The sequence below is a fragment of the Ambystoma mexicanum genome, chromosome 12 (genome assembly GCF_040938575.1).
Source record: "Ambystoma mexicanum isolate Mex_15411 chromosome 12, UKY_AmexF1_1, whole genome shotgun sequence".
NCBI classification, from domain to species: domain Eukaryota; kingdom Metazoa; phylum Chordata; class Amphibia; order Caudata; family Ambystomatidae; genus Ambystoma; species Ambystoma mexicanum.
Genome location: NC_090936.1, coordinates 671,685,455 through 671,705,606, shown reverse-complemented (window position 1 = coordinate 671,705,606; position 20,152 = coordinate 671,685,455). Strand labels below are relative to the sequence as shown.

The window sequence follows — 20,152 nt, the reverse complement described above, 5'->3', positions numbered from 1 at the left end:
CCGCTCTTCCTTGTTGCGTTCCTTAACCTAGCCCATAATCACACTAGATTGTCTTTGATCAAGGAGAAACTTCAAGATGGTAAATCATTATGGTATGGTTGAACCAACATTTTCCAGTAGAACATCCAGTTTCACAATTGTCCGGTGACGGCTAACCAAGTTTGTATCTTGTATGTGGGTTTTCACACAGTGACTGCGCCATAATTGTCAGTTAATAAGTTGCAAAACGTTTTTGGGGATTTTAAATAATAAGACAACTTGAGTGGAAATTCAAAGCATGTGTCTCTCCAAGGAGAGCCCTTTTTATTGACACGTGTTTCGGCTAATTCTGAGCCTTTCTCAAAACAGGGCATAATCATGAACACTTCCGTTTTAGTGTTCCCAATATGTGGATGTGAATGAAGATGGTCACTCTCGTGAATCACTGGGTTTCAATCCCACCTACAAAGTACAACATTCCTATCACTCGTGTCGGCTTGAACAGTACAAGTTTGTATCTTATTACAGATGCTGATAGAACCCTTGGTAAAGCTGAAAGGTTGCACCACATACAGCCTTCAAGGATGCCTAGCATTTAGCATCTTTTGTGGCCAACAACTCTACGTCATATAATACACAAGGAATTATGTTGGCTTTGTACAAATTCAGGACTGTGAGAAACAAACAGCATGTTTCTAGAGACCATTGTTATGAAATATGTGATGCAACGTACTGTTTATATTTATTGCTAGTTTATTGGGAAGAGCCCCCGGAGAGCAGCAGCCATCAGAGGACCCTCAACACAGTTACTCAATGGTTCTGGAATGCAAAGGCATCCCAGAACCATCCCAGCAATGACATACACAAAAAGAAGTAAACCCCATATAACATCTCTCTCCATCCCCCACAACATATCAAATAACCAAAGAGTGGGAGAAGGGTGTGAAATGGGGAAACAGGGAAAACAAAGGTAGAAAAACAACTTGTTCCGAAAACACATAACTTTTGAAAAAGGATACATTCTTCAACCAAGGCTGTAGAAATTAACCAAGATGCATGAATGCTCATCCCCGATGTAGACTAATAATAAACCGAGTCTTTATTAAAGTTTTGGATCACCCTACGGTTCCTTCTCAACGAAATGCCTCCTGCACCATCAATCTTTTCTCCAGGGTCTTGAATCTCTCTACTGAGACCACAGTCCTGTGAATTCCTTACTCTAAATCCTGCCTGCTTCTGAGAACCCTCCTCCATCCATACCACATCATCGGAGGACCATCTCTTGCCGTCATCCAATAACACTGACTTTCCCGAGCAACTTATAACCCTCTGCGGAGACCTGAATTTAGACTCTCCTTTCATTACTTTCTTGGGCTCCTTTTTGCAAACCCAGTCCCCATCTTACATTTTATTCTCCACCACCCCATTCCTCCGATCATAGTACTCCTTTACTTGGCTTGTTTCTCCTTTACCCTCCTCACAATGTCACCAATATCAATGTGTCTGTCACTTCCAAACATCCATGCAGGCCTCAATCGGTTCTATGCCGACCTTCCCGTCATCATGGTGAATGGCTCCACCTCCGTCACATAATGCAGAGTTGCCTTGTACGTGTTGGGGGCTTCCCTCAATGTCTCTCTCCATGGAAGCGCATTGGCAAGGGCTAGTTGAATGATATTCTTAACAAAACCCTTCATCTTCTCTACAAGTCCATTTGCCATGGGATGATACAATGACGTGGTCCTATGTTCTATGGCCCTCTCTCTCAAAAATTACTGGAATTCAGTTGAAACAAATTGGTCCCCATTGTCAGACACAACAGATCACCCTCTCTATTGAATATTTCACTCAAGAACTTTACTATTTTTCCAGCAGTGACATTGCCTTCAGCAACACCCCACTCCACCCATTTTGAGGTGTAGCCCAAAAGAACAACAATGTAAATATTTTGAGAATCCAAGTTTTCATATGGCCCCATAACATCAACAGCCAACGATGACCATGCTTGTCCCGGAATTTCCACTGGTTGCAAAGGGGTCTTCCTCACATTCCTTCCTTTGTCACTGGCAGCGCATGTTACACAGCGCTTGACACACACTTCCATTTTTTTCCACATGCCAGGCCACCAATAACTACCTCTCACCCTCCTTTTTGTAAGACGTCTGCCCACATGTCCTTCATGAGCCAAATTTATGATCTTCTCCCTTAGCCCTGTGGGAGGAATAATCCGGTGGTCTCTGTATACACATGATGAATCCATTGAAATCTCATCCCTTATTTGAGAGTATGCACTTACACTCTAGTCAATTTCATTCCACTCACTACTTATAGCCCGTCTGAGGCTGACTTATTCTGCATCATCCTCAGCAGCTTTACTCCAATCCTCCTTCACTATGCCTGGATTCACTATAGCCACAATCTTCTCTGAGCTATTATCCCTTCCAAGACTCGTCGTCATAGTCTCCACTGTCCCATAGTAACCTCGGAAAACAATCAGCCACCATATTTAGTTTGCCCGGAGTGTAAATTATGCTTAGATTGTATTGCATTATATCCAACACCCACCGCCATTTCCTCGGTGATACCAAATGTGGTGTCTTGGATTGTAGCACATGCACCAGGGGTTTGTGATCAGTCTTTAGCAATACAGGCAACCCCCATTTGAGATTTCTGAAATGTTCTAAAATCAATTTCACCCCTAGTGCCTCTCTCTCAATTGTCGAATAATTTAGCTCTGCACCTCTCAAAATCCTTGAAGCAAATGTGATGGGGACCAAACCTTTATCCCGAATCTGTTCCAGCACACCCCCTAATCCAATCTTGCTGGCTAGATCACGGTCTTAGCCTTACAATCAAACATGCTTAACGTGGGAGCTTTATCGATATCCTTTTTTATTTGTTCAAACTACATTTTTCTTCCTTCCGACCATGCAAATATGGCACATTTCTTCATCAGTTCCCTCATACACTCGGTCTTTTCAGTATAATTGGCTAGAAATTTTGAGTAATAGTCCTCCCTAAAAAGCTCCTTAATTGATCTTTGTTGCCAGGCTCTGGAATGTTCATGATGGAATTTACTAACTCCTCCTTTGGTTTTATCCAGTCAGCATTTATAGAGTGGCCAAGGTATGATACTTCTTGTTTGATTTTGCACTTTTCTATTTTCAATGTAAGCCCCCTCTCTTGAATTACCTTTAACACTCCCATTAACATGGAATCATGTTCTTTTTCTGACTCAGCCAAGACCAGAATATCGTCCTGGAAGCAATAAACTCCTTTAAGACCTCCAAACAGGTGCATCATGAGTCTCTGAAAAACTGCTGAGCCAAGGTTAGGCCAAAAGGCATCCTTTCATACATGAAAGCCCCAAGTGGAGTGACAAATGAGGTCCGGTGTTTGGACTCATCAAACACGATCTGATGATATGCTGAGGACAGGTCTAGTGTTGTGAAGTATCTTGCTGGGACCATGGTTACTAATAATTCCCCAATGTTTGGCAAAGGATGTCTATCCACCCAAATATTCTTGTTTAGATCCCTATGATCAACACACATCCTGAATGCACCATAAGGTTTTTGTACTAGCACAATTGGGGAGAACCACTCTGAACTCCCTATAGGCTCAATTAATCCCTCTTCACACAGTCTGATGAGTTCCTTTTGTAGAGCATCCTTGGTTCCAATCGGAATACCTCTCACCTTCTGTGCCACTGGTTTTGCCCCTTTCTTGAGGATTATTTTGTGTTGAAAACCCTTTAATAGTCCAATTGATTCATTAAATACTCTGGGAAACTGTGTAGCTAAAGCACAGTTAATGCCACCATTGTCCTTTAATACACTCAAAATAGTGACCTCCTCACCTGGATGTATTCTAACCTGTAAAGTGGCCTGCTCCCACCATCCTACCACGGATGACGCATTTCTCCCCATGTATAGTTTGCAAAATGTTTCTATGCCCTGAAAACAGTTTCACCCACATGTAACCAATAATGTCTATTGGTGTCTCGCCATAGCCTGTTGCTCTTACACTGGTACATTGTATTTCCTCAGGTTTACCCCGTAGCTCCGTGACCAGTGTTGACATCCACCATCGTATAAGGTGAACCAGTGTCTACCATGACCGGTAGAGACACATCATTTATTTGCATGTGTACCCAACGCCCTCTATTTCCTTCACTGGCCATGACCATAAGGATTTGTACATGTTGTGTGTCCCTACTGGCAATGGACAACATACTAGCAGGGCCTTTAACTTTTCCACCAGCCTGATCGTGTTCTGCAGAGGTCTGTTCACTGTTTGTTGTCCAGATGTGCCTCTTCCCCAGACATTTCTGCACACCTTGGCCAAATTTCCCACATGGCCGCACTTGTAACATTCAACTGAAACTGTCGGACATTCCTTCTCTTTGTCGCTTTGTTTGTTCCACCCACATTTCCGGCAAAGATTCTGAAATTGAAACTTATAACTTGTTTCCTTCTCTTTCCTGGGATTTATTCTTGAGTTGTTGATGGTCATCCTCTTTACTAAAGATTCTCCACTATCCTTTCTTCTCTTCCTGAATGGATTGAATTTCTCTGACATCATCCCTTTCCTGTCTCTCTCTCATACAGCATTCCCCTAATTCCATCGTTCTGGCAATTTCTAGTGCTTGCTCTGACGATGGGTCCTTGGCTTGCCAAAGCCATTGCTGGATGTGGGAGTCCGCTACATTCAACACCAATTGGTCTATTAAGTACTCGTCAGTAATACGAAGTAAGACTTTTAAGTGCTGATATATAAGCATCCATGGATTCTTTTTTTAATTGTCGCCTTGAGAAAAAACTATACCTTTCCAACACAATGTTGACCTTGTTTTCGAAGTGCTTAGCCAACTTCCCCAAAGCACTCTCAAATTTTCTGTTATGGTCCCCTGAACCACTTTCAGTACCATCAAGATTAGGTAATGCTTGAAAAATTCTTAATTCTTCTGCACCTTTACAATTTAGTAATATAGCCTCTTTTAAATCATCACTGTATTTAGCTCCTCCAATTGGTGTTCACCGAGTAAACACCGGCGCAAACAAAAGGGGGGGCAACGGCTTTTTTCAGTCCCCTTCCTCCACAACAGCCTCAGAGGGAAAGAAGGCATGACGCATCCTTTCGAGTCCATGTGTCTCCAGTGGGGGGCAGGCTTGCCCTTCACAGACAGTTTTGTCGTCAGAAGTTTGTGGACCCCTGAATCCTCTCGGTAGTATCCACGGGTTACCACCTACCGATGCCTTCCTATCCTCCCCTCCACTCCCACCGATTGGTACATCAACTCAGTTGCTCGTCCCGAGCCAGGCCGTGGAAGAAGTCCCAGCCTCCCAGCAAGTATTGGGCTTCTATTCCAGGATTTTTGCCATAGAAAAGAAGAACCAGGCTGGCCTGAGAGTTGTGTTGGACCTTTCCACCCTCAACCTCTCCCTCCCTCTTCAAAAATCCAAGATGGTTACGCCAGCACTGATTGCAGAGACATTGTGCAGGGGAGACTGGATGTGTTGCAGTATCTGAAGGACGCTGATCTACACATCCCGATTTGGCAGCCGCATCGCTCATTCCTACGATTCATGATCATGGGCTGCCACTCCAATACAAGGTGCTACCCTTCGGCCTCAATTCAGCCTGCAGGGTATTCACCAGGCTCATGATTGCAGTGGCAGCCCTCCTCGGGGCCACCATGTCTACCTGTCCCTGGATGACTGGCTCGTCAGGGCGAGATCTCCGGAGGCGGTTCACCACACTTCCTTAACCCTTATGTTCACACTCCACAAGCTGGGGTTTTCGGTCAACCTCCAGAAGTCTCAGCTGCATTCTACGCAGAGCCTGATCTTTCTGGGCCTCATATGGGAAACAAGCTCTGAGAGAGTTTTCCCCTCGGAGGACAAGATCACGGCCATCAAGAGGGCCACTATTCACTTCCTCACCCGAGAAGTGACCTCGGCCTGGTGGTACCAACACTTATTAGGCATCATGGCTGGCTTAACGTACACGAGACTCAAGATGAGGAGATTGCAGCTGCACATCGCAGCCTCCTGGAATCAGGCACGGGGCTCCAAAGCGGAGCTGATCAGCATTCTGCCATCTCAACGCCCGGACCTCAAATGGTAGTCCAGGGACTGAAACCTGTGGACGGGCAGGCCCTTCCGGCAGCCGGCCCTGCAGGTCTCCATTACTACGGATTCCTCCCTGGAAGGCTGTGGGGCCACTTTGTACAGCCACAGTGTCCACAGAGTCTGGACCCTGCTGGAACAGGAGTCTCATATCAACTGGCTGGATATGAAAGCCATCTGGCTAGTTCTCAAATCTTTCCTTCCGATCATTGGGGTAAGATCGTCCTCATCCAGACGGACAACTCCACCAACATGTACTTTGTCAACAAGCAGGATGGTACCAGGTCTCCTCCACTGTGCAACCTAGTGGTCAGCATGTGGGACTGGGCGCTGGAGAACAACATCTACCTGAGGGCCATCCACCTTCCAGGGGAGTCCAACCTGGAAGCGGACAGACTCCGCACACTGGGAGTGGACAATTACAAGTGGCAATTGAACGATCAAGTGCTACTGGGGATCTTCAGCAGATGGGGACAACAGGAAGTGCCAGCAGTTTGCATCCGGCAGGGGCAGGGCCCAGACTCCGTGGGCGACGCCTTTCAGATTCAGTTGAATGGCATGGCAGCATATGCCTTCCCACCTACACTTCCGATCCATAGGATGATCTGCAAGATAAAGGAATTGTCACCTCAGCAACATTCTGATAGCTCTGTGGTGGCCCGCAAGACAATGATTCTTGGAGCTTCTCAGCCTCTCGGACAGGCCTCCGATTCACCTGTCACTGGGCCCAGCTCATCTCTTGGTGCAACAGGGGGGCGGGGTCATCCACCCCACCCCACAGAAGTTAGCCCTTGCAGCGTGGCTCCTGAGCAGGTCATGATGAAACACCTGAGCCTCTTACAGGCTAACTTAGATATCATTCAGGGTGCTAGGAGCAAGGCTACTAGGAGCCAGTACAATAGTAAATGGTCTAGGTTCTGTCACTGGGCCGACTCTAAGGACCACGTTGGATAACGTGCTCTCCTTCTCGGAAACCCTTGCCCATTCAGGCATGCAGGTGGATGCATGCTGCACCTATCTGGCGGCCATAGGGGCCTACAGAAATTCAGAGGGGGTTTTCTCCTCTTCCAACCCGGTGGTCAAGCAACATTTGATGGGCCTCACCAGGCTCTTGCCTCTGATCAAGAAACCACACACCGTGTGGGACCTCAATGTAGTGTTGGGCGCCTTGGTGCACAAACCATTTGAGCCAATGGCATCTGTGGACATCAGGCTGGTCGCCATTAAAACAGCTCTTTTGGTGGGTCTCACCTCTGCTTTCAGAGTCGGTGAGATCCAGGCGTTGGTGGCTTCAGAACCCTATACAACTTTTCACAGGGATAAGGTGGTCCTGAGGGGACACACCGCATTCCTACCTAAGTTAGCCACCGCTTTCCATTTGAATAAGGAGATAGTCTTGCCTACTTTTTTTGCCGACCCCAAGAACGATGCTCAGAGGGTCCTGCACTGTCTGGATGTCAGACGCGCTCTGAAAATCTATCTTGACACGACTAAGGGCTTCCCAAGTCGGACATTTTGTTTGTCACCGTCAAGGCACGGTTATCAGGCATCCAAGGCCTCTATAGCAAGATGGATGGTTTTGGGGATCAAGGAGGCCCATGAGGGGCAGCACAAACCACTTCCAGCTAACATACATGCCCACACTGTCAGAGCCAAGGCCACGGCAGTTGCATTCCAGCAGCAGGACCCGTGGTAATTCATCAGCAGGGCTGCCACCTGGGACATCCCTTCAGCTTTCTGTAAGCACTACTGTTTGGACGCCGGCTCTAAATCTGACGCAGCTTTAAGACAGGCGGTTCTAAGGAACTTGTTTGCTTAATGAAGGTCTCCTCTCCATCCTGGGGCTACATTCAGTTGTAATCGCCCATGCAGTATGGTGGAAAGGGGACTAAGGACTTGGAGTACGTTAGTCACTATGGTGAGTAACTATTACTTTCTAAGACGGCAGTTCAAACGGAGGAGAAAGGCCGCGAGACCTGAAAAGACGTCAATGAGGGAGTTGCCCTTGCCCTTTTCAATCCAGGGCCGCAAAGCCTCCGACCAAGAAAACATAAGACCGCAAGTCGCAGCTGGCAAATGGTGACAGATGTCAGTGGTACATGGAGCCCTCCTGCACTGATAGCCCGGGCGGGGAGATGCGGTTTCCATTGTGGTAGTGTCCTGGACTCCAGCAGCAAAAGAAACGCCAACGAGTTCAGCACAGCTGGTGAGTTGGAAGAACCTGATAGTGGGCCGGACTGTGTTGGGCTGAAGGTTGCAGTGGCAACATTAAGAAAATGAAGATACAGAGGTGTTTTGTGAACGAACCTGGTACAAGAGATAGTGGTCCGCTCATTCGAAGGTCTCTGGCTGGTACCCCTATCCTGAACAAGGAAAGTATAGAGCTAAAAACATTGAATCCACATGTACCAAGAGGCCATATGGAAGGCTGACATTAAATCTACCCTTCTAAATAAAGTAGAAGTTTTAAAACCTAACTTTATTAGAAGGAACTACAGGTCCCAGAATCAGAGAGGTACTGAGATGAGGAAGAAGGCTGAAGAGGCATGCAGATGTAGTAGTCTGGCAATGAAGCCTGGTAGCAATTGCAGTGATCAGGCAATTAAGGCCAATGGCCCACACCTGGAACATAATGCACCTGTGCGGCATAAAAGGCCCCAGCAGAAAAGGAGTGGTAGTAGGATCTGGAACGAGAACTGAAAGGATGACCATAGTAGCAGTAGTAGAGGAGAAGCACAGGGGTGGCAAATCACGAGGAAGTGGGAGCGCAGAAGGGAGGCCGGACTGTGGAGACAGCTTTCAACTGCGAGTTCTGTTCTCCCAAATCCTGAAGTGCAGCGGCTGTGGAGCGGAAGACGTGCAGGAGGCTGAGCTTTCCACATGACAGCCCAATTGCAGCGATGGCAGAGCCGTGGAAGTGCAGGAGACTAAGGGCAGAATCAGGAGGCAAGCAGAGGGTCTCGGGAGGAAAAGGAACTCTCTTAGCCAGTGGCTGGACTGGAGTGAACCATGCTGGAGACTGGTGTGGGTCCTCAACAAGCCAGAAGCAGTAGAAGAGGTAGTGGAAGTCTGGGAAGCAGTGCAACCTGCAAAGCCAGTGTCGCTGAAGCCAGTAAGTGAAGCGCAGCATTCAAGTACACTGCGTGAGCCTTGCCAGTAACTGTAGCCAGCTCCTAAGCAACGTGCATATTGTTTAATGCGAGTGAAAGGTGTTCATTTTATCTGAATATGTATTAACAATGGAATTGCGCATAAGGTTGAAGATTGAGAAGTTAACTCTTGAAACCAATTGTTGATGTTTCTAAAGACTGTTGCTGTATGATGGAGTAGTTGCATGTCCCAGATTAACAAAGTGAACACTCCTTAAACCATTACCAAATACTTTTGTCTATATACGAGTTATAAAACACAGAGTGAAAATTCTAGAGGTCGTGTGTGCCTAATTGTAATCCCCAAAGGAAGTCCAAACCTCTTCCTTTACAGTTGCATAGGAATACAATTCTTTATTAAACTTTAAACTTAAAATCTACTTGAAAGAGAGGTTGCATGTGCCTAGCCTTGTTTTCACTTGTGACTGATACTCAGAAGTGACATTTATTCTATTCCAATGAAGTAAGGAGACTAAACTATGGAGGTGAGGAACAAGCATTACCCAAGTCAAGAAGCGAACACTTCCTGTAGTGAAACCAGTCTTGCCAAGAGTTAAAGAGCCATCCAAGTACCCTCTGAAGTTGTTAACGGTTAAGTGGCCTGAGAAACAAGTACATCATTGATACTTGAAGCTGAGAGAGTGGCACGTGAGCTTCTGTGTAATTACTTGGGTTGATAACTGGAAAAAAGGTGGGAGTGAAGCTGGGGAAGGAGAAACAAATGATTGTGAAGATCATACCGCAGTAGAATACAGCCTGCATTCTACCTGTGCTAAAGACTGCTGAAGCTAGAGAGGAGGGAGTCTTGTGCGTAGAAGCAGGTTGTTCTCGTGGTAGCAAGACATGGAAGAGGCAAAGAGACTGCCTCTTTTAAAGAAGTCATATTAAAAGGAAGAGTGCCTTGCCTACCTGGAGAGGTTGAAGTGTCTAGTCAAAACCTACCTAATAATCCAACAGTACTAAGTCGTGGTAGTATTACTTGAACTGTGGTGGTATATTAAGCTATCAGCAGATGATACATTGAAGTGGTTGGAAGCAGTAACGTACTGTTGGACAAAGGTGACGATCCTCATAGTACCAACAGTAGCATTGTGGTTTCTAAGAGAAGCAGCAGCCCAGAGAAAGCATCCTGACAAATATACCAAGTGTAAAGTTGTATTATTTACTTTTGGGAACGGTTACGCTGTCTTTTGAACTGTTGCTATTTATCTTGAAGAGACTATTTGCTATTGTAACCAGGATTACCATTGGGGCTATTTCTTTTCTGGAAATTGGAAGGGGATCTTTTCATCCAGGAACAAATAACTGTTTTCATTGGATTTTTGTTTGATGAACTTTTGTTTTGACTTCGAACTTTTCAAGAGCTGGTTCAAAACCTTTATTTCCTTTTGTTGAACATTTGAAGTTGACTTTGAAGGGATCTCACCCAGAACAGGAGAAGGCCGTTTAGACATTGTATTAAAGTTGTTTTATATTGTGTTGCCATAGCATTTCCTTTGTACTTTTGTTGTTTAAGGTCAGGGTTAGTTTTCCCATGCTAGAGCATGTTTCCTTAGTATTTAGACTAGGTAGGGAATTCCTCAGTAGAGTAGGGCAAGCAGGGTATTTTCTTTATATAATTTATTTAATAAAAATGGCTTATTTTGAGAAATCTATAAGCAGTTGTCCACCTAGCATTACTGACCCCTCACATACGTGAAGAATCTTATGCACCCCTTATTGAAACCCTGCTTAAAGTCTCCTCCCAGGTGGCATGTGGAAGGTACAACACTTCTCCATCACCCCATCATCCTAAATTTAACACTTTTCCACTATTCCGTTCCTATTTCATACTCTAGTGTCCTCGTCTCTGGTTCATGTTTCTACTCCCCTCCATCATCTGGTTTTATATCGGTATCAGGTAATATTATCCCCATATATATGGTCGCCGTATATAATATAGCTGGGAAACGGTTGTAGCGATATTATATGGGTGACCATATATATGGGGACAGTGGGGGGAAAAAAAGGTTTGGGGGTTGCGGGGTGTCCCCCGCATGCCGCATGCAATAATGTCGCCACAAAAAACGTCAATTTTTTGGCGATATTTTTGCATGGCGAGATTTTTGTGGCGACATTATTACATGGAACCCTTATATCCACATCATCTCACCCGTTGTTAAGGACACTGGTCCTCCGCTCTGTAAATCTATTTAAAGAATGTTGTAAGCATTTTTGTGCCAAAAATGCATTGTTTTTCCTGTAATGTTTGATAAATTAACGTAAAGGATCATGGAGGCCATAATCCTACACATCTGAAGACCTGAAGGTTGCCAGCCTTGGCCATAGGGCTACTGTGCACAGGTGCACAGGTGAGGGCTCTGCCATACTTTGAATGCAATGAACATGCATACGATAGAGACTGTGACAGCTGACAACATTTTTTGTGGCACTCACCTGTTTGTTATGGGGCTAAATGCTACTTTAAGCATATGTACACAGTGAATAATATGCAGTCACATGCAAAAGATGTTGAACAGATCTCTTACCTTGACTCAGCAGTGCTGTTACAGCGCACCTTACCCGAGAGGTCTTTCAACTTCAAGCTCCCATATCCATTTCCCACCGATGGTCAGTGGAGCGTGGCACCACTGCCATTGTTCTTGATATAGAGGAAAGCTGGTTTCTTCCTGCAGGAGCTGAACAAGATAATGTGGGAGCTGCTGGAGCACTATACCAGCCTCACCCTGCGGGCTCCGGTGCATACGGCTCTGTCTGATGCTGATGTTGGCTTCCTTGAGAGCAGTGGAGTGACATGATCGGTGTGGCAGAGGTGCTCAGTGGCCTGGAACTCCTCCCACAACACTGATCAAGTCACTCCACTGCTGCCACGAGAATCCCTTTCCATTTTGCCCAGAGGTCTACAGTGCTGTCTCACACAAGCCCCCAAAATCTTTTCACAACATTTAAAATGACCCCCAACCAACAGCCACAACTCGCCACGTTTTGATGCAGGACCAAGCCTTCAGTCTCAGAGTGATTCTGCAACACTGCAGGGGGCTTCACAATGAAACGAGAACTAGAAAAGCTGGAAGGTGGAGTGTGGAGTCCTCAAAAAATGTGCAGCACATTGGCCTAGAAAAAGGGGACAGCGGTGTGATGGCTACAAGATGGTAAAAATCAGTCTGTTGGCAGTGACAAACAGGGTTTTTTGTCAGGGTGGATATGATGGACTTTGTAATAAGACTGCAATCTCGAGTTTGCAGTCTCTGGCATCTTGCTAGCTAAGAGTCTCCAGGGATTCCCATATGTGTGCCACAGCTAAATGATGGAGCCAGGGCAAGAGCAGCCATGCTTCTTTCATCCAGATTTTAAGGGCTGTCCTTACAAAGGTGTAGAGGGGCTGTCGGGAATGTTCATATGCACAAGGTGTGAGCTGTTCCCCTATGACCGAATTGCCACACAAGGCAAACTCTCATGTAAAGATTTGGTGTGCAGTCATAATGTCGACATCAATAATGTCGACAGTCAAAATGTCGACAAAATAATGTCGAAAATGTATAATGTCGACATACAAAAATGTCGACACAATACATTTTCGACATTATTTTGTCGACATTTAATAAAAGCATAAATACATTCTCTATATATATACACACAAATACGTTGTTGATGGTAAGTTTGATATATCAGTATGTTTATTAAATTGAAAGTAGTATGTGTAAGTAAACGTAACTGTACAACATAATAAATAAATAAAATTAACAATACTTTTACTTTAATAAATATATAATTAAATACAACACCTTTGTGTAATTCATTTTAACTTGTTATATAATAAAGAACCAGTAGATGGCGCTTGAGAGCTAAAAATGTATGTCTATAATTATTAACTTATAATTGTTTTGACTTTCTACGTAAGGTACGTAGCACAACGTAAACGTGAGCGCCATTTTTAAAGCTCACTTTCGACTTGTTTTTACCGCGGTCGCCTCCTCGTCCCTTCGCTCCATGGATTTGTTTTTTTTTTGGGCATTTCATCATTTTTTTCATGGTTTTTCATCTGACGGACCGGGTCTATGTGGATTTCAAGGATTTTGTCGTACGGATGGTGGATTTTTTTTTTCGGATATGGCTTTTTTGGAAGTTTTTATTTTCATGGAGTAGCGAGATTACCCGGAACTGATTATTGGACTTTCGAGTAATATGGATTTTGGACACTTTTCGGTGAGTTTGGATACCTTTTTTTACTGAAGCTGTGGATTTCAACAAGAAAATGGTACTTTTTCACGGTTAATGCAACGTAAGTACTCTTTTTAGCATTTTAAGTTAAAAGCTATGGAATCTAAGTAAATGTCCTTGTTCTCTACTGTGAATGCTTGTACTAATTGCACTAATTTACTATCATAGTCTCTGTATTTTTTGGTTTTCGGTGCCTGATTTGCCAAAGAAATTGTTTGCGAAATTCTCATTTCTTGGTGTTGTTCTTCTAACTTTAAGTCTCGCAAGAAATGCCACAAACTTGGATTTTGGGTATTGAAATTTTTACTTATGCGGCTATGCCAGCCTTCTAATGCGTTATTTGTTCGGGGTTTGTTCTCCATGGTGTTGCGGTAGCAGTTCCATAACTCAATTGTGTATTTTGGTCGGCGTCTGTTGCCACTCCGTGTTAACTGGCCTATCCATGTATTTTCGAAGTAGTCTAGTAAATTTGTTAATTCATTCTCATGATTTTTATAGTATTCACTGTCAATTAAATGTTCGTAATAATTAATAACATGATTCTCCGGTACAAAAGCCAATGCAAAAAGTTTTTTTACGTTAATCTGAAAGTAACTGTCCTCCGTATATTTTGCTGACAAACCTAATTTCTGTATTTTTCTCCAAACACTTTGAGTGAAATGAAAAAAACAACCCTTTATTGTAGTGTCTTTGTACACGCATGAAAAACCCTTGATTTGTGCTGTTTCAAAATCCATGATTATTGTCTCTGGTTGTGAATCTGGTGTAGTTTCCTTAATTTTATTGTATACGATTTTGTAAGCGTCCTCTGTTTTTTTTGGCATCAAAAAGTAAATCAGTGGTAATGTTTTGTCATTGATTGTTCCATGGACAGTATAAAATTGAAAAAACGGGTGGGGGCATACTTTAAACGTGGCGTCACTTTGCCAATATTTGCTTTGACTTAGATGGCGAAAGTTTTCAGAGGTAGCGAACACCAAGATTTTTTCATTGTTTATTCCCATTTCGCCACAATAAAAATGTTCTCCTCTCGCTGTAATCTTAAAAATATCCGGAATACGTATATGTTCAAAGGATGTAGGTGGAGGGGGTAGGTTTTCATTGGTATGTTTTGCTCGGTTCATAGTGCGTTGCATCAACTTTTCAGCTGGTAATTGCGCTGTTACATGCGTTGGTAATTGGCCACAAACTTCCCTGAGTACCGATCCACTAGTTTCCCCCTCATGTTCTACTGCTTTTCTTTTAAGTTCCGTTAATGTTTTCCTGATGATTATATTTGTTTGATCAGGCATATGATTGTGTTCAGCGTTTCCCTTTACATCTGTTCCCACTGTTACTGCGCGGGCTGAACATTTATTTTTTGTATATTCTGTGCAGCGCCAGTATATTCTCTCTTTTCGCTGAAGTTCTTTACAGAATATGTATCCATTCCATACCAGCTGCTTACTTCCTTTTTGGCTTTCTATAAATTCTATTTTGTTTTCCATTTTATCACCTGAAACGACACGTAAAAATAATTTTTTTGAGGTACTGTATACTATTTCCTTTATTGTAGACGTAATTTTTCATAATGGTAGTGCGTCTTACCTTTTCGCTAGAAAAAAGTACGAAAAAAATGCTGTCAATTGCCCGAAGTAACCTCTCAAGAGATGTTCTGTCAGGTAATGACGGTTTTTTCACAGCCGTTACCCGTTTCCTGCTATCAAAAACAAGGTGCTTTACTCAGGAATGTCATCTAGCGTGTTAACCATTTCGTAACCTATCTTTATCCAGTGTCACAGACAAGTGGGTGATTACGGACGAAGGGAAGGGGAGGGGGTGCTGGGATGGTTCGTGATGGAGGGTGAGGTTGGGGGGTTGGGGGGGGGACCCCCCCCAATGATTATTTCTGGTTATTGTCTATGATAATCGACCATTTTTTTTGTCGACATTTTTTTTTCGATAAATTGACTTCTTCCATTCTATGTATAGGATGTCGACATTATTGTTTTCGACATTTTCTTTTCGACTTTTTTGCATGTCGACATTTTTTTGTCGACATTTTGACTATAAACCTAAAGATTTAATTATGTAATAATGGGACTTTAAAAGCAGCATTTGATGATGGTTTAGCTTGGAATGCACAGCTGGAGACACTTGGGATGATATGAAAGGATAGGGTTTTTATAACGTGCTTACTACCCAGAGGTTTCTAAGCGTGGACTCGGGGATCGAACCTGTGGTGCTCCGTGTCGTCTTGCTTCCAAGGCGAGCACCTTGTCCCTGAGCTATCCTCCCGAGACTTTGCCACTTCTAACACAGCTACTTCTAGTCCTGTGTCAGGAGGTGAAAGAAAGGGTAGTCTCACAGAGTTGGTGGTGTTACTGTGGTGCATGGATAATGGGGTCACGTATCCTAAATTAGTCTAGCACCATTGCTAGGGATTTGTAGAAGTGTAAGATGTGTTGATTAGACTGACATGTTTTCTTTTGTTCTCAGAGCTTGGTCCTCAAATTTGGGTGGTGGTTCCCCACCACCATATACCAGTCAATCATAATGAATGCCACGCTGGAAGACTCTGAGCCATTGAATTCCTGTCCAATCAACATCTTAGGGGACAGTTCTTGCCCTTGCCCCTTGTAGCACAGCTTGGGAAGGATTTCTTGGCAACTCTCCTTTGGAATGCCTGATGTGTGAGATACTGGATTGTCTGGGCTATATCAATCCTTGCAGAGATCATCGTTGCCCTCATTTTTGTTTTTTTTGTGGAGGATGAGGGTGTTCTAGTTACACTGCACTTCAGTCACGGGAGCTCGGAATCCATCCTGTAGGGCTGCTTTAATTGCCACTCTGTCTAGATATGCTGACCAGAGGAACATATAACTCTCTGGCTATTTATTTTGCTATTGTGTGTTTAGTGCCTCGATAATCCAGTGTGGTGATTTGCCTTATTGCTTTGTGCTGTGACTAGATTTGTTTGTGTATTTTGCATGATGAATAAATGCATAGATTACTACTTTTTTTTTAATTTAGCGTCCTATGTTGTTTTCTTGTGTGTACACATACATTCCTCGATCCTGCTTTTAATTTACTGTTAACTAGCAAAAAGTACCCATACTTCGCACAGGTTCCATAGACAGACATGATAACTCATCAATTGTTGAAAAGCAATATTCCTGTAGGTTGCTGTGCAGGGACCCATATCGTTTGATGTGCTTTGCACTCTGAAGTATACTGCACTCAGAATGCAGTTACATTAAGTAGTTCATAAGTCTCCCAATCACCCCTTTCATCTTGTTACCAACATTATTAACACAACCCCTTGTAGCAACTTATCAAAATTAATTTAATATGTGGTGGGATCAATGACATTTGTAATGTCATCTTTGATGTCTTGGGTGTCAGTCTTAGCAGTGCACGGTGGTGACGCCAGTTATGGTTGCTTAGCTTACCATAACTGGCGAATTTCTAGGGGGGGTTGGTTTTACTTGTAGCCATAACGTTTCTTTAACAAAGTTTTCGCTGTGAAAGACCCCCACAAGGGTTAGAATCTTTGGGGAGTCTTGTCAAATTGGAGGATGGCGAAATGTTACCCAAGTATGTGGAAGTAAGTGTAGAGTAGTGTGGGTATGGGGGCAAGGCAAGGATTGGCATTTGCAAGGCTGAATTTTGTATGGACAATAATCCGGGAAATGGGGAATAATGTGAGGGTGTTGAGAATGTTGAAGGTGTGAAAGATGTTCGTTTGGAGAGTGATTATGTAGAGGAATGTTGGCGCATAAACAGAATCAGTTGGAACCATGTGCAAAAGATGGAGTTCAGTCATCCAATTATGGTAATTTACATCTAACCTCTTACATAAGATGTGCCATTTAAGGGGTTAGACCCGACATTGTATGTGTGCTGGTAATTGTAGTGTCAGCTTTTGGAGTAGACCTACGTTGTGGAACATTTTGAAAATGCTTCCTGCACACATCTCTGCATTCCATTGACATAATGTTATGTCGAGTGAAATACAGCCTTGTATGCCTCCCACTTTGATTTTCCGTCATTGGCATTATATGAAGTCTGTGATAGGATAATGTGGAAATCATTTTTATTATATCTGTATTTTACTTTCTGTGGAATAAAATGCTCTGTGAGAGATAAAAACACTTAGAGAATGATTGCACCAATGCCTGTTTTGCCAGGCTTTTCACCTTTATATTTTATTGAGCTTTTCATCATATCTAATAACATGTTTTAGAATTATTCAAATTCTCAATTCTTTCATGTTTTTGATTGGATCTTTTGGAATGCCTTGACGAGCTTGTGTAATAAAAACAAATAGTATGCAAATACTACATGCTTTCATTCTCTGGAAATTTCAGATTCGGGTCCTGTGTTGGCAAGAATGGTGTTACGATATCAGAGGAAATGTGAAGAAAGTGTAGTGGATGATTCCGATTCTATTGGTGCCATGAACTGCTCCAATGTAGCTGATGATTATCCTTTCCTGCCGGACACCTCCATGGATACTAGCTGGTACGAAGAAGAAGATACAGAAGGTAATAGAAAGCACATTGACAATATTCAAATTAAATGCAATGTGTTTCAGCAGATTATATAACTTTGTGTTTTCCTACCGAGTTACGATTAGTGCTGATTTTTCTTCTTCAGTCATGTCATTGGGTAACTCAATTGTGTTTGTGCGTTTGGGGTGCAAGCTTGAGGTGTAGGCCCTTATCATGCAGATGGTCAGAATATCAAGTCAGTGGATTGGCTTGTCTACCAGTGAGCAGTACATACTGGCTATGACAGAAAGGCTGGCTATAATGAGCAGTGACTTCAGCTGGTGGTGGGCCCTACCTACGGTTGGTAGCCCCCATCTTGCAAAGCTGGCAGACAGTGGGTGACATTTCCATCTAGGAACATTCCACACAATTTCGGTCCTCCTGTCGGTCATTGGAAAAATGCCAAAGTGGTGGTGCTGAACTAGCTGCGAGAGGATCAAAGATGCCATGAATAAGACCAGCCTTTTGCTGTGATTTGGTTGTCATTTTCTGGTGGATATCCATTAGTATTCCTGAGACCTGCACTGTGTGCATGAAGCATTGCCTCCATGAGGCATCCAACAATGCCAACACCCTGTAGGGAGGCCACATGCCTGTCTCCAACCTCCCTTCCTCTTTGCACCGGGGAGATCACTCTGCCCAGGAATCTATGTTCACTGGACACATATAGCTGGATGGGTGGAAAAGAAAATCGATTGGCTCCTTACCACCTGCCTGAGCAGACAGCAGAACAGGAAATGGCACTGTGAGTAACTGTCTTATTGGCCCAAACAGGCAAACATATAGACAATGTGGCCGCTTACTTTCTGCCGTCTAGAACCAACTGATTGGCCATGCCATACTTCGACTTTGGATGTCCTCTTTTTATTTCTTTTATTCTAAGGAGGATGTCAACCTTAAACATCATGTCACTAGCAGGGTAACATGGCCATGTTTAAAAGGTTTGGACCTAAACATTTGCAACAGTGTCTGTTTAGTAAAGACCTATGTTTTGTCTGTGTCATGACTGCGATGCAATTTAGTTCTACTCTTCCAAAAGATTTTCTTTCAGAGGAATTGTCTTAAAAAACAGAAGTCCCCATGAAATGATCCAACTGTTCCCAAGTTATTCCAGTCGTGTTCATAGTCGCTACCAATCCCAATTTGCAGAGCTCTTGTTCCCCAGCCCCAGCCTGCAGGGCTCTTGTTCCCCAGCCTGCGTGGCTCATTTTCCCCAGCCCCAGCCTGTGTGGCTCTTTTTCCCCAGCCCCAGCCTGTGTGGCTCTTTTTCCCCAGCCCCAGCTTGCCGGGCTCTTGTTCCCCAACCCCAGCTTGCCGGGCTCTTGTTCCCCAACCCCAGCTTGCCGGGCTCTTGTTCCCCAGCCCCAGCTTGCCGGGCTCTTGTTCCCCAGCCCCAGTCTCAGCTTGCCGGGCTCTTGTTCCCCAGCCCCAGTCTCAGCTTGCCGGGCTCTTGTTCCCCAGCCCCAGTCTCAGCTTGCCGGGCTCTTGTTCCCCAGCCCCAGTCTCAGCTTGCCGGGCTCTTGTTTCCCAGCCTCAGTCTCAGCTTGCCGGGCTCTTGTTTCCCAGCCTCAGTCTCAGCTTGCCGGGCTCTTGTTTCCCAGCCTCAGTCTCAGCTTGCCGGGCTCTTGTTCCCCAGCCTCAGCCTGCCGGGCTCTTGTTCCCCAGCCTCAGCCTGCCGGGCTCTTGTTCCCCAGCCTCAGCCTGCCGGGCTCTTGTTCCCCAGCCTCAGCCTGCCGGGCTCTTGTTCCCCAGCTTCAGCCTGCCGGGCACTTGTTCCCCAGCCCCAGTCTACCAGGGTCTTGGCGCTCACCCTGCCGGGCTCTTGTTCCCTGCGCTCACCCTGCCGGGCTCTTGTTCCCTGCGCTCACCCTGCCGGGCTCTTGTTCCCTGCGCTCACCCTGCCGGGCTCTTGTTCCCTGCGCTCACCCTGCCGGGCTCGTGTTCCCTGCGCTCACCCTGCCGGGCTCGTGTTCCCTGCGCTCACCCTGCCGGGCTCGTGTTCCCTGCGCTCACCCTGCCGGGCTCGTGTTCCCTGCGCTCACCCTGCCGGGCTCGTGTTCCCTGCGCTCACCCTGCCGGGCTCGTGTTCCCTGCGCTCACCCTGCCGGGCTCGTGTTCCCTGCGCTCACCCTGCCGGGCT

At 44.8% G+C, this 20,152-nt stretch overlaps 1 protein-coding gene across 1 annotated transcript in view; it reads left to right on the top strand.

Annotated features, from left to right (window-relative positions):
• Positions 1 to 20,152, top strand: part of LRRK2 (leucine rich repeat kinase 2) — a 2,398,611-nt gene that overhangs the window by 806,245 nt on the left and 1,572,214 nt on the right. The window contains exon 20 of the mRNA XM_069629211.1: positions 17,830 to 18,006. Coding sequence (XP_069485312.1) covers positions 17,830 to 18,006 — 177 coding nt within the window. The remainder of the gene's footprint in view (positions 1 to 17,829; positions 18,007 to 20,152) is intronic.